Source organism: Haplochromis burtoni, unplaced genomic scaffold (genome assembly GCF_018398535.1).
Source record: "Haplochromis burtoni strain Fernald_Lab_line unplaced genomic scaffold, NCSU_Asbu1 Contig_1981, whole genome shotgun sequence".
Taxonomy (NCBI): Eukaryota; Metazoa; Chordata; class Actinopteri; order Cichliformes; family Cichlidae; genus Haplochromis; species Haplochromis burtoni.
In genome coordinates, this window is record NW_024584342.1 from 1,962 (window position 1) to 15,788 (window position 13,827).

Genomic DNA, 13,827 nt, shown 5'->3' on the forward strand with positions numbered 1-13,827 from the left:
AAAACAGTCATAATTTATATATTTCAGGTTTATCATCTTTTTAGTTGCAGTCCAGGAATTATAAAGGGGACTTCTTTATAAACTTTTATTTACAGATTTCTTCCCACACAACCACCTCTGTGGTTTACAGAGAAAGGGCAGAAAAAGAAGAAATTTCCAGTGAGCGGGAGTTCTGATGCCAGAAAACGACCAGAGTGCTTCAAGCTGATATGAAGGAAACAGGAAGTCCAAAGCAAGAGTGGGCTCAGTACTAGAGAGGTGTACCTAATAAAATGGCCAGTGAGTGTCCTACATAACGCTGATCTTGAAGAAAGAAACTTTTTCCTTTTTAAGCATATCTGTGTTTTTACACATGCTTACATCCAATCTGCTGTCTTGATCTACTGTGAGTGATGCTGCAACACATCACTGCTCATGAATCAATCTCTTTCACAGCTCAGAGATAAAAGCAAAGCAGTTTAATGACTTGGAACCTTTTTTTCTTTCAGTTGATGCTCATAGTTTGAAGTGAAACCAGGTTTAATGCCAAACATATTGATATTTAGATTCGGCCTCTCCTTTTGTTTTGTTTGTTTTTGTTCTCTTTTTGCTGACTGTGTCTAAAGTGGTGGTAAACTGGTGAGTTGTTAGTTATAATAAAGTGAAAAGATGTAATTTTTTTTAACAAACGCCAGATTTATTATTTATTTTGAGGAACTTTTCAGCATTAAAAATAAACATGGTACATAAACATGCTGTATCCACAAAAGTTCACTTCTTTAATTGCTTACAAACCCTTTAATAATAGATAAATTACACATTAACCTATAACCACTGCTCACATTTATCACACACATCACGTCTGCATGTGCACTGAATAAGAGCGCTGCTGTCTGACACAAAACTCAAAAAACATACTTTTTAAAAAAAAAAAGCTTATTAATCAGAAATTCAATCAGAAGACAGGCTGAATGATAAGATTTCCAACGCCCGTCCCTGATTGTCTCCGGAAAAAAATGACTGAGAACTTGGATAATAAATATTTTACATCTGATATTAAATCTGTTTACAACTTGCTGTCAGTTGTAGCTGTCACTGTCTACTTTGCATTTATATTTTGTGATGAGAACCCGAGCTGTGCTGCTCCTTCTTGATCGACACATGTTGTACCAGCGCTAAACATGCAAAGTGGATCGTGATGATTCTGGCACTGCGGCTGGTGATGTGGTTGTTTGAGGGCTGACGGTCGTATTTTTCATCTGATTCCTGCAAAGACAACGTGTCACAGAGATGAGACCTTGAATCTCCAGTGGTAGTGAAGAGATCAAGTCATGCATTTTTACCCTGAGCTTTAAACTGCTGCTCTACAACCATCAGTAAAACCATCAGTGTTGTGTTACCATACTGGAGCAACTCTAACCCACACGATTTCCTTAGGGTTTAATAAAGTATGCTGATTCTGATTTTTAATCACTGATGTGCAGAGCCTCGCACGATGCTCCAAAGTGAGTTGATGTTCCTGTTTTAACTTCACTGACGTCCTCTATAACATTTAACTCACATTTAGCTGAATAACAGCGAATGAAAGAAAAAAAACATCTGTGTGACTTACAGTTTTTCTAGCAGCATTATGGTGAATTTTGACTGAGGATCGAGACACCGTTCACTCCCATCCTTCAGTGTGACTCTGTAACATGTAAAGAAAGCTTTGATTTAAAACCACTTTATAAACAATCCTTATTAATGACTGAGCTCTTATTAATAATGTGCTCCTGTCACTGTGGGCACTTACATGACTTCTCTCCTGTTGCAGTATGGACGAGGCTCATCCACCTTGAGTTGAGCGATGAGAGCGATCTTTACAGACTTACTGGTGTTCACACACCGGCACCTTGGAATAACTGGAAAAGGTAGAAAGTGATAATTAATGTTAAACTGCAGCAGTTTCATATTTTACTTAAACATAAATATATCTAAATTGATTTGTTGGCATAACTTAGCTCCTCTCAAACTGCACAAATACACCAAAGTTTTCCATAATCTGATGAAACACACTTACCATGTGAAGTGCAAAGGGCCATGCAGGCCAGGAGAACGATGCACTGGATGGCAACACTTGTCTTCATCTTAAAGCTTTTCAAGTATTGAGTGGAGGATCTACTGAAGGCTCAGTCTTCAACTGGTTTGTTCTTCTCAGATATGAAGGATCTCTGCTGCTGTGCGTCTCCTTCACTTCTCGAGCTGCCTGAGTGTGCAGGGCTGTGAGGTTCATCATCTCTGAACTCCTTATATACACTCACAGGTACGTGGACCCCGGCCAAGGATTTCTTCCTAAGAAGTGGCTGCAATAAAAAATTGTTTTTTTGATTTGCGTTCTCCCACACTGTAAATCCTGCTGTCGCAATTCTTTGGCATTTAAACTTTCTACGTTCACCTAATTGTAAGGACTTTGTCTGTGACTTCTTTATGTTGAGACATGCCTGCCTTCAGGTGTCGCTTGTATTCGCTGAAACTGACGTCAGACTTCCCTTTTCATGTTTGAACTAACTCCAGTCACTAATGTGTGAGTCTTGAGAATAAATTTACTTTTATGTTGCTGAGCTACTTCCAGAGAAGTGAAATCTCTCTCAAGGATCAGTCTAATATCAACAGTTTGGACAGCAGAAGCGCTGATGCCTAATCTTTTACTCTTTCTGTTGCACTCTCCTCAAAGTTTACTTACAGTTCTCCTTACGATAAACAGCATTTGTCTTTTCCTGAGATTTACAGTAAATAAAAAGACAGGGAATGTTAGAGCATAACATGCCCTCCTTAGAACTCTACTAAAAAGGCATTTTTTCATCCATTCTTTGGAGATGTACTTGTGTATCTTTGCATAAACACAGTAAATGTGCATTGTGTTTCTATCCTTTTGAAATCAGCGTGTTTGTAAGCAGAGTGTGCACTTTCATCATTGTAAGGATGTGATGTACTGAGTCCCCAGAGGAATATGCCTTATCTAAATATTATTTCTTTCTAAACATATTGACATAATATTTTCTTGGGGGTGTGGGGGCTCCAATCCAATGGTGAGCAATGAATTTTTCCAATGGGCCACATAAGAAACTGGGCCTTTTGTGAAGTCTGGCATTCTTCGTGGTCAGATTTGGACATGCATAGGTTGTAAAACCTGCCAGTGTATCCCATTGCAGGTTAAGCCTTAGCTAAGCTTGGAGTTACCTTCAAGAACAAATCACTTCCTACTGTAGTCCCTATCACTGACTGGCACTACTGCCAGTTCCTTCATAGTCTTTTGTTATTCCTCATACAAAGACGAGTAACTGGGCTGTGATGCAGACATCCAGAGCAAAGGCATCATTGTCTGATTTGTTTCCCGCTGAATCTCCAGAGCTCATTCTCAAATCCTGCTTTTGTCAGGGCACATTAGCACAGGAGAGTCCACCAAACACACTTTGATGACCTTTTTGCAGTTTTATGGAAAATCACAAAGTTGACTGCTCCATCCCTCCGTCTTTATATGGACTCTGCTCTAATGCAGATGCCTTTGTTGAATCGCATGGCCTCAGAATGGTATAGTCTGATCATTAACACATATTCGGTGACCCTCTTTAACACCTGAATTTTGGGATCCAAATAAAGATTCTGGTGAAAATACTGCTGGCTTTCAGTTAGAATATAGTTTTCACAGATATCTTGCATCACAGCTGGCTTTCAGTCAGCAGTACTCTGGAACTGCTATTGTGGCTCAGATAAAACTAAGAATTGGCTCAACACCAAGTGTTGCAACTGTAATCTCTTTCTTGCTTTCTTACTAGTGAAAAGTGAGCTTTGTCATGACTGTCACCCCCACACTGCATTCCTCTTTAGTAATCCAAGTAAACCATAAAGATTGTCTGTGATTTGCAACGATAAAGGTTTTTCCGGTAACCGGCATACTTGAAGTGCAGAGGGTTATAACTAATGTCAACCTAAAGACACATTATCTTTAACTCATACTTTGCTGTGCTGTGTTTCCTCTGGTACTCTGGCTGAAACAATAATAATGTTTTAGTTTGTGCTATGTTGATGAAGCATAATGCTGCTGGTGAACATTCTCAGTTAGATCATTGATATAATTTATGATATTTTCAGATATTTTATAATTCAACAAACTTGTCCAGAAAGTCATTGTTTGGATGACAGTTAAGCTAAAAATATCTTCCCTGTGACTGAGCCAAACAAGCCCCAACCTTCAGAGTGGTGATCCCTTTTTGCCTTGTATATTTTTCTTTTTCTACTCTCCTTTTGTTAGTATCAAGCCTAAAATCCTTGTAGGAACATAAAGACAATTTCCAGGGATTATTTTCCCCATACCAGCTTTTTCACGTGGGTCAGTCATATTGCACCACACTTAATTCCAGCACTTAGACACAAAGGCAGCTACATTGGAAATAGTCCATCTCTGTCTGCCTGTGCTTGTTAGACATTTATGTGATGAACATCAATTTGGCTCACTTGCATTTGTAAACAAGTGCTTTTATATCAAAGCCCTTCAATCCAAAAAAATACTGTTTTTTTCTTTCTTTGGAGCTGTAATCCTGTCATTTTTACAGGCTGAAATTTCCTAGGAATAATCATGAACGCGTATGTGCATGAAAGAGAGAGAGAGTGTAAGACAAAGTGAAGCATGTTCGGACTCTGAAGCATCATGTGATCAAGCTGTACAAAGTCACGTTCATCTTTACGTTGGACTATAAGCTATTTGGTTTGTTTGTTTTTTTGTCTTGTGTGTGTGTGTGTGTGTGTGTACAGTAAAAGAGAACATACTGCAGCAGTCATTTGTTGTCTTTGAGTGCCTACTAGTGTCGTTTAAACTTGCCTGCAATAAATATGTTTGAGCAGACTGTGCATGATAAAACATAATAGTTGTCTTTTGACAGCTGTGGTTTCTCTGGATGCTCTTTACCACAGTGTTGGTAGTTTCAGGCTGCTCCATGATGCTGTCTTTAGACGCCGTGTTTCTTCTTTGTTTTCACAGATTTCCCACTTGTAATTCATCCACCAACTATACACTCTATTGAACAGTTACCAGTGAACCAGTGAAGACAAAAATCCACCCATTTTATTTTAAAAATAAGTGGACGCAAACATCTGCAGACTTTCTAACAGTGTATGCATCATCACTCTCCCTTTTGTGTAGATGTGTTGCCTTGCCTTGCCATTAAAATGTAAAGTTTATTCTTGATGTAATACGCTGACTCTGAAGGAAGGCCCTAAAAAGGAAGTGAAAGTTGAAACCTCTGGTAGATTCCAAGGAAGAGGAGGTGAGATTAGGACAGAAGGAATTTCATATGGGAAAGCACATGTTTAACCAGTATCCATCTAATTGAGTGTAGCGTTAACAACACACACTTTACATTTCTAAAATCTCCAGCAGCTTAAGAAGTGAAGAATAAACTTATGATCATGACTGTCATTCATTCTCAACATTCACCATATGCTCACATTGGTTACTGCTATAATTTTGAGACACTCACATAGCATAGTCCAGACCTTCCCAAAGTGTGGGGGCAGGCCATTGCATGGGGGCCGCGGTATGAAAAGGAAAAAACAAAACAAAAACCCTCCCAAAGCTTGGACACTGCTAGCACGGGGCGCCTCCACAAACGCAAATCAGGAGATGAAGCATCGCTGAACCAAAGACTAGAAAATATGGTGAAGCATATCTTCCCTTTGGCTTCACCTGCACAAGTGCAAGGTAGGTCTCCCCTGTAGAATTGGTTTTCCCTTCGTCGGGAGCATGGGCTGGGTTCTTCAAATCACGGACAAACAGTATCCCACATTCTTGATTTTTAGTTCACAAACACTTCTTGTAATGACTCACTACTCCTGACATTTTGGAGATGTTAGCTCTTTATACAGTAAAGTTACAGCGGGATACAAATAATATCAGGCTGATCCTGCCACGATTTGTTCCCCTGTACAAATCACGGACAAACAGCATCCAACAGTTGTTTATGTTTTTGAACCCATTTTGCAGAGGGATTGAAAAATGTATTGATAGCAATGTTGAATATTATTACACAGGAAAAAAAACAACTACACGTAAAATAATCACATCGTGACGCCTCTGCCTTTGTAAATGCAGGGACAGTAACTGCGTGTGTGCATGTAAGTGTGTAAAACCTGAAGACAGTCAGATTAACAGTATTTTGTCTCTACCTGCCATTCTACAATTCATCTCATGTAAACAATAACGTGGCGCACAGCGTGACGTGAAAACAGGCACATCCCTTTGATGTTGCGTGACGAACTCTGTATGCAAAAAAGGAGTTTTAAAAAATCTCGGTGATTCGAAACATCGTTTACGTGTGGACGAAACAGCTGCGTTTTCAAAAATACCCATGTAGGTGTGGATGTAGCATAAAAGAGTTAGTAGTTTATTTCCTTACTACCTGTCATTTATTGCAGATTACTTGTATTTGCTTAATTGTTTACTAAATGTTTGAGGTGTGAAATAAACCGCAGTGGAGCAAAATATGGGTGTGTGTGGTTGGAGGATGTGTTCGTGCGTGCATGTGCGCGCAAGGGGGGCGCGAACATTTTTCTTGTAAAACAAAGAGGGGCGCAGCAAAAAAAGTCCATGTCCATGTTATAGTGTGTACACTGTTCACTATTACAGACTGTTCAGAGCACTCCACTCCACTACTGTAGATATAGTCATAGGCTCTGTAGCTCTGTTTACTACACACCTTACATCTGTATATATTTAGCAGATCTGTATAGTTGTTCATAGTACATCTGTATATCTGCCCGTCTATATAGCAATATAGAACATCTGTATGCTACACAGATCATCTGTATATCTGTACATATGTGTACAACAGTACATCTGTACATTTGTCTGTTGTTCATCTGTATGTTTGGTCTCTCTGTACATAATCTGTTTGTAACTACTCCATCATTTTTCTGCACTAAACTGTATATATCAGTATATCTGTACATCTGCCCATAGTACATCTGTATATTTGCTCTCTACATAACTTATCTGTAAATAATCTGCTGTTATTGCAATTACTACTCTTCCACTTCTGATTAGATGCAAACTGCATTTCATTACCCTGTATTTATACATGTGTAATAACAATAAAGTTCAATCCTAATCCTAATTCCAATAACAGGGGGCGATCGTTCATATCTGCGGAGAGGAAATCAGTTTAGCATTTAATGGCTCGTCGACTCTCTAATTTCTACCACTACCATGCTTACTCTGTTACGTGGAACGTTAAAACTTCATGGCAAGTTGGGAGACATGAAATCACCTATTTGTGTGACAAATAAAAAAAATCAAGATGTTTATGATTTGTGCAAATGACTGTATACATTCTGTTTATTATCACACAGACAAGTTTTACAAGCCTATTAATCACAGTAGAGTTCATTGCGTTGGTGGATTAAAGGCTTCATTGTTCTCATTGTGCATCAGCAGTGTTTTTTTCTCTGTCATTAAATAACCACAGGTGAAAAAAAAAAGAGATTATATATCATAATCAACATCATATTAAGATGGTCACAACTATGTTTTCGGTATCATTTCAAAATGAACAGAATTTTATGTGCATGGATAAGAAGACAAACTTTGAAATGCCCGTAAAGGTTAACATACGTCACGGGGTGTGTTCCAGAAAATGAAAGTAAAACATAAGAAAGGACAAAGAGTTTTTTTTGTCTCTGTAGGACATCTGTTGGTTTGTAGCGGTAATGTCAGCTTTTGAAGTTTTTATTTAGTAAGAATGTTTTTTTTCCTGTTGTATAAAATGATTTTAAGTTGAACACCTGCGCTGAAGCAGTATCTCGGTCAGACTTGTTATGGATCATTTCCACTTTCTTTGCCTCTGTCATGACCTCTATCATGTGCTGTAACATTAATAAAAACTTCACCAAAGATAAAGTGCAAAGTGTAGCTTTTCATACAGGTCAAATAAATAATCTTATGCTATACTGACAAAATATTAAAGAAACATTTTTTAATTCAACACTCAAACGCTTCATGCTTTTTGTTTCCACTGATGTGTGTTTGGATTAGAGTTGCATCATTTTTGTTCTCAACAAATCACCGAGAGTAAGTCAGTAAAGATTTCCAACTTAAATATTTCAAGCTCAGGAGTGTTCCCTTAATAGTTCTGATCTATAAATACACCTTTACAGGAAATGTCCCAGTTAGAGCTGATCAGCTGTCAGCGATCACACTGGGTGTGTTCATAATGAAAAACACCCTTTGTTGGTATGGTGAAGTGCAAATGCAAATCAAAGGTGAGAGCACTTTTCACTGTGGAGCTAGTTTGAAAGACATTGAAAGTTTCTCCAGATCAGGATTTGAAGCAAAATGGATGAATGTCTGCACCCAGTGTTCTTTGAAGCGGAGGAGCTCACAGACAGTGAGAAGGAGAAGATCAGGAGATACTTTCAGAAAAAAAGACATTCTGGGGGAGGTGACTGTGGGATAATAGAAAAGGTCGGAGATAAAACCTACCAGATCTGTTTTAAGGAAAAAGAAGGTAAGAAGCCCTGCTGGGTTCAAATGCATTACAAGTAGATTAGAGCCCAAATTTACAGTTTAGATATGTGCATTCCCATAACAGCTGAACTTTGTTTTTCTGATATACTTTAGATCAAGAGCATGTTTTGAGAAGAAACACACACACCATCAATTTTAATGGTCGAGATTTAAATATAACATTGAGTGAATCCTGTCCTAGCCATGGATCTGCAAATTGGCCACAGGTACGTTTACACTTATTACTGCTTTTACTTTTTTATTGACAGGTGTTTGACAAAACCTAGTGATTAAAAATAAAACAACACTGGTTTTCTTTCGCAATACTATATTCTCAGGGGGCTGCCAAGTGAGTAGAGTACTAACACTTTGCCACACATTCAGTTTGCTTATTTGTCACGGGGCAAAAAATACCAAAATAACTGCAGAGAACTTCATGTGTAAGTCCCGCTTACTGTTAATGCGACACTTGTAACATTTACACTGTATTTATTCTGTGTGTGTGTCTGTGCATGCGTGTGTACTCTAGTTTGGGAGGTAACAGAAGTAAAGCATTGCTTTCCTTTGCAGTCAAAAATGTCAAAAGTTTAAATTCATTTCTATAAGCAGATATTGTTTGACTCGGAGCTTCAGTAACCTTTTGGTGTCTGAATAATGGCAAAACCTGCAAAACAGACCATAGCAAAGAAAACAAAGTCAAAGTCCAGTGATAATCTGGCCAAACTAGTTTTGAACACCTGAGCTTTGAAATGTTCTTCGGGTTACTCAGGCATGAAGCACTTTAATTAGATATGCATGTCTATGTGTTACTTAGGGTGAATGGTACTATTTCTATTTGCCTAAAATAATTTTCCTTTGTAGACAGCAAAAGCAAAAGGTCTTGAGAAAAGTTTCTCCTTGAATATGTTCCTGCTGCATTACCTGAATGACAACATCAAAGCATTCAAAATTCTGGAAAAGCAGCTCTCTTCAGTCGGCTGCACGGTGGAGTTCAGTTTTGAGGAGGAGAAGGCTGTAGTTAAAGAGGACATGGGGAAGGGGTCGGGAGGATGCTCTGTAGAGAAAATGGAGCAACAGCTGGCTTGGGTCTTCACCAGTCTCATCGACACCTACCTCTGCTATCATGTGGTCGAACCAAAACAGGTGCAAATGGTACTGCAGGACCCGTCCTTTAAGACAGATGATATCAAAGTTTACACAGAGAGTGGCTATGCTGTGGTTGTGGGAGAGGTTGATGTTGTGAAGGAGAAGATTGCAAGAATGGAAAAAAGCCTACCCACCATAAAAGAGCTGCCACTTGTAGAGAAATTGTTCAAGCTCGTAGAAGAAGAGTTCAATCGAGAAATGTTCGCTAACTATCCAGATGTTAAAGTCATCAGAGGTAGTGCCACAATCACTTTGGAGGGCCCTGACACAGATGTGCAGTCAGGAGCTGCAAAACTAGATGAACTGATTAAGAACATAAAGGAAAAAAGAGTCAAGTTCCCCACAGCTCTGCTAACCTTCATCAAAACCAGCGGAGCCATCTCCAAATACCAAGCTCGTTTCCAGCAGAGCCTCAGAAACCCTGTTTTCTTTGAGGTGGGTTCAGATCTGGTTCTGTCCAGTTTGTCCTCTGATGCTCTGAATGAGGCCGAGGCAGCAGTGATGAGAGAGCTCAAAGTGGAAATTATAGAACTGCAGGGAGCTGCAGCAGTACCTCCAGATTTAGACAGAGTGAGGGAAATCCTGATGAAAGCGAAGAAAGAAGCAAACATTAGTGAGCTCAGAGTGGATGCGAGCTTCATGCCAGGAGCCACTGGAACTGCAATGACCAAAGTACGACTGGTGGGCTACAGTGAAGATGTTAACAAGCTCAATGAGGTCCTTCGTGACTTCCAGATAAATAAGGTTACAACTGAAGAAGAGGTGAAACTGCCACATCCTGAACTGGTTGACTGCTTTGATAAAGTATTAGTCCTGATCAGTATGAAGGAGACTATGGTGACCTTAAAAGCCTCACATGTTCCACATCCCTGTGTGCTCGTGAAGGGTCCTCGTTCTCTGGTTCAGAAAGTTCGGACAGACTTAGCCACGAGTCTAGCGCAGCTGTCAACTGATACAGTGGTGTTAAATGAACTGGCGGTGCAGTGGTACTTTCAGGGAGATGGCAGACAAAACACAAAACTGGTGGAGAGATCCTGTCAGGTCCTCATCAGAGAAAAACAACATCTTCAAAGTACTGGAACTACATCAAATTTGTACTAAAGATAACAATACAGCAACAACATGAGGCAAATATTAAACTTAATCTGCTCTTCTTCCTCTCAGCGCCCACGAGTGACCTTGCTGACATCACCATAACTCTGAAAGGCAGAGTTAAACTACAAGTGGTGTTTGGTGACATCACTAATGAGACTACAGATGCTGTGGTGAACACAACGGACTTCAGAGACTTTCAGACAGGTAAAGTACTGTTCAGGCAATTTAAAACTACATTTAGTTACGTTACATTTTTTATTAGTACACTTCCATTGAAGATGCTGTTAATCATGAGTAAACACAAGCTACTCATTGCTGAACACCATCCAAGCACCATTAGTTACCCAGCTCCCATTGTGTATTAAAGAGGATATTGTAGGAGCGCTGACTGGCCTTTACAGGCCATTAAAATTCTTATTAGACATTTTCCAACAATTTTATATAAATAATGGTTATTATTATTACTACTATTTATGTACAGATGGAGTGTGCAAAGACATCTTAAGAAAGGCTGGGCCTCAGGTTGAGAATGCACTGAAAAACGGTGAGAAGAATGATTCAGAGAAATATTTCCAAATTTGTATTTACATCATAAATAATTTCTAACAAATCTTATCAACTCATGCTGTCTTTATCGCATCCATGCAGGAAAAGTGAACAGTGAAGAGATTTTGGAAACACCGCCTGGCATGTTCCCTTGTAAAGCAATTTTACACGTGTGTGGAAAAAAAGATACAGCAGTCATTGAGCAGCTGCTTCGTCGCATCATTCAACTTTGTGAGTCTTCTGGTTACAAGTCTTTAGCCGTTCCTGCCATCTGTGCTGGTGAGTAGTGTGGGAGTCATTAAAGATGCATAAAACAACAAAGTTAGTTATGGAGTTTTGTTTGAATGGTTGTCCAGGATCTGGTGGATTGGACCCCGATTCTGTGGCACATGCCATCCTCCAAGGGGTTAAGACTGCTGCCTCGTCCCATCCTCTCCAGCGTCTCACCAACATTCGCCTTGTACTCAACAAGCTCACTGTGTTCCTGGCATTTAAAAAGAAAGCAATGCAGATGTTTCCCTTTACTGTGATCAACTCAGGTAATGCAAAGTCAGCTTTTCTTTGATAATACCACTATCCTTTTTTCGATCAGAGACTTCTTGATTTCATTTAAAGCTCACTTATTGTTGTTTTATCCACTTTACAGTGTCAACTCATGCCAATATCCAAGTAATGAACGACCCAAGGATCCCTCATATCAGCTCTACTGCCCAGCAGTCTGCTTTCTTGATTGTAGGCCTGTGTGGAAAAAATGTTGATGATGCCATTGTAAGGCTCGGGAGTGTGTATCAACCCCTGCAGTCAACACAAACCCAGCAGGAGGAGAAAGGTTATTTTTGGAACTGTTTTTTAATGTAGGCTTGTTGGACAGGTAATTGGATTAAAAACGATAACCAGGTGATGGAAATGTTCCACAGATCTTTTTCTCCCTCTTCAGTTTCTTTTAATATAAATTTAAATCTATAGTGTCTCTAGGTGTAAGTTTATGATCCTAGAATTAGTTAGTATAACGACGTGTACTAATCTGGTGAGCTGCACTTTATTCTCCCCTCATAGGGAGAGAGTATATAATCCATCATGTTTGTTTGTCTGTCTGTTTGTTAGCAGTCTAGCATCCACAGTTTTCAAGATATCAGTTTCGTGTGATGATAGATAATAATAACAACTCAAGATGATTTAATTTTGGTGAAAATCGGGTCAAGGTCACACCAAAAGTGAAAATCTATTTTTTTTTCTTCAAACTTCACAACAATCTACTAGGCCTTGAGGGAAATGATGCACCACACTGCAATATATATATTCGTCATTGGGCACTTTGTTTGAGCTCTTCAAAACATTATGTTTTTAAAACAACACTATGCGACTTCAGAATGACACACACACACACACAATAATGACAGTACATTAATATATTCATTAGTATGTCATTTATAAATACAGATTGTTTATCCATTTATTACTGTTACACCATGTACCACACTATCACTGCTGTACATGGTGTAACATGTACAGCTATCACTGCTAGTCATAATCATAGTAACAATAATATATCTGTATTTATGAATGCCATACAAAGGAAGAATAATTCTAGATAAATTATTAATTAAGCACTTATACCTTATTAATAAAGCTTAATAGTGTGATATTATTATTATTATTATTATTATTATTATTATTATTATTATTATTATTATTATTATTATTATTATAAACTACTACCTATTGTTATGAGGGACAATTTCACTTTGTGTTTTTGTCTTGTTTAAAATTTTAGTTCCAATTGATGAATTGGGACTCAGATCTGCTCATTTCTGAATGTTCACTGTTTAATTAGGTTGTCGTCTTCATGTTAGTTCAATTGGTGTTTGAGTTTTTGAAACTTCTGCCATCCGTTCATATTTACTGTTACATATGTTAGGCTCCATTGTTAGAAAAAAATGCATTATTCTAGCACTTGGAGATGAAAAACTATGCAAAATAAAAATTTAAAAAGTAATTTGTTTTTTAGTGTTTATTGAAAGATAATTATGGATGTACAAAAAAAGGGCATTTTGACTAAGACTGGCCCACCAGGTATTAAAGCCATAAAGACTTTGAATGAAAACAAACGCTGTTGTGACAGTGATGTACAGTCTTGTTGGTATATGTATGATTTCTATACATTTTACGTCAGATAAAAACTTTGGTTGTAAGATTCAGATAATTATTTAATAAAAGCTAGATATTTTAAATGAGAATAAGAAAGAAAAGTATTTCTTTGTGCCCCCCTTTCCCTGTTAATGCCCTACCTGGCCCCCTGGCAACACTTTGCTAGATCCGCCCCTGCACAGTTACCAGCTGTCAGCTACATAGAAAAAGGATCCTGGTGTTATTTGTCTCTCAGAAACAGTTCATAACTTCCCTTCAACTCATTCATGTCACCTAAAAGGTAAACCTGTTTCTCCATCACCTGTTCAGCTCTGATGATTCAGTAAGGACATCTCCTGGTTTCATCTTCATGTTTCCCTCTCACCAGATAACCAAAC

General features: G+C 38.6%; 2 protein-coding genes across 2 annotated transcripts; one reads left to right on the top strand and one right to left on the bottom strand.

The window, feature by feature from the left end:
- Nucleotides 1-153: 153 nt before the first annotated feature.
- LOC102290606 (permeability factor 2) lies at nucleotides 154-2,229 on the bottom strand. Its single transcript, XM_005952675.3, has 4 exons — nucleotides 2,039-2,229; nucleotides 1,772-1,880; nucleotides 1,592-1,666; nucleotides 154-1,245 (listed from the first exon to the last, which is right to left on the bottom strand). Exons 1-4 carry the CDS (start codon nucleotides 2,103-2,105, stop codon nucleotides 1,155-1,157), a joined length of 342 nt encoding a protein of 113 aa, XP_005952737.1. The 5' UTR covers nucleotides 2,106-2,229; the 3' UTR covers nucleotides 154-1,154.
- Nucleotides 2,230-9,418: 7,189 nt separating this feature from the next.
- LOC121813592 (protein mono-ADP-ribosyltransferase PARP14-like) lies at nucleotides 9,419-12,070 on the top strand (the record flags this gene model as incomplete). Its single annotated transcript, XM_042217437.1, has 6 exons — nucleotides 9,419-10,733; nucleotides 10,826-10,960; nucleotides 11,238-11,300; nucleotides 11,405-11,581; nucleotides 11,659-11,841; nucleotides 11,949-12,070. Coding segments are annotated over exons 1-6 (1,995 nt in total), but the record flags the coding sequence as incomplete, so codon positions are not given.
- Between the last annotated feature and the right edge of the window lie 1,757 nt (nucleotides 12,071-13,827).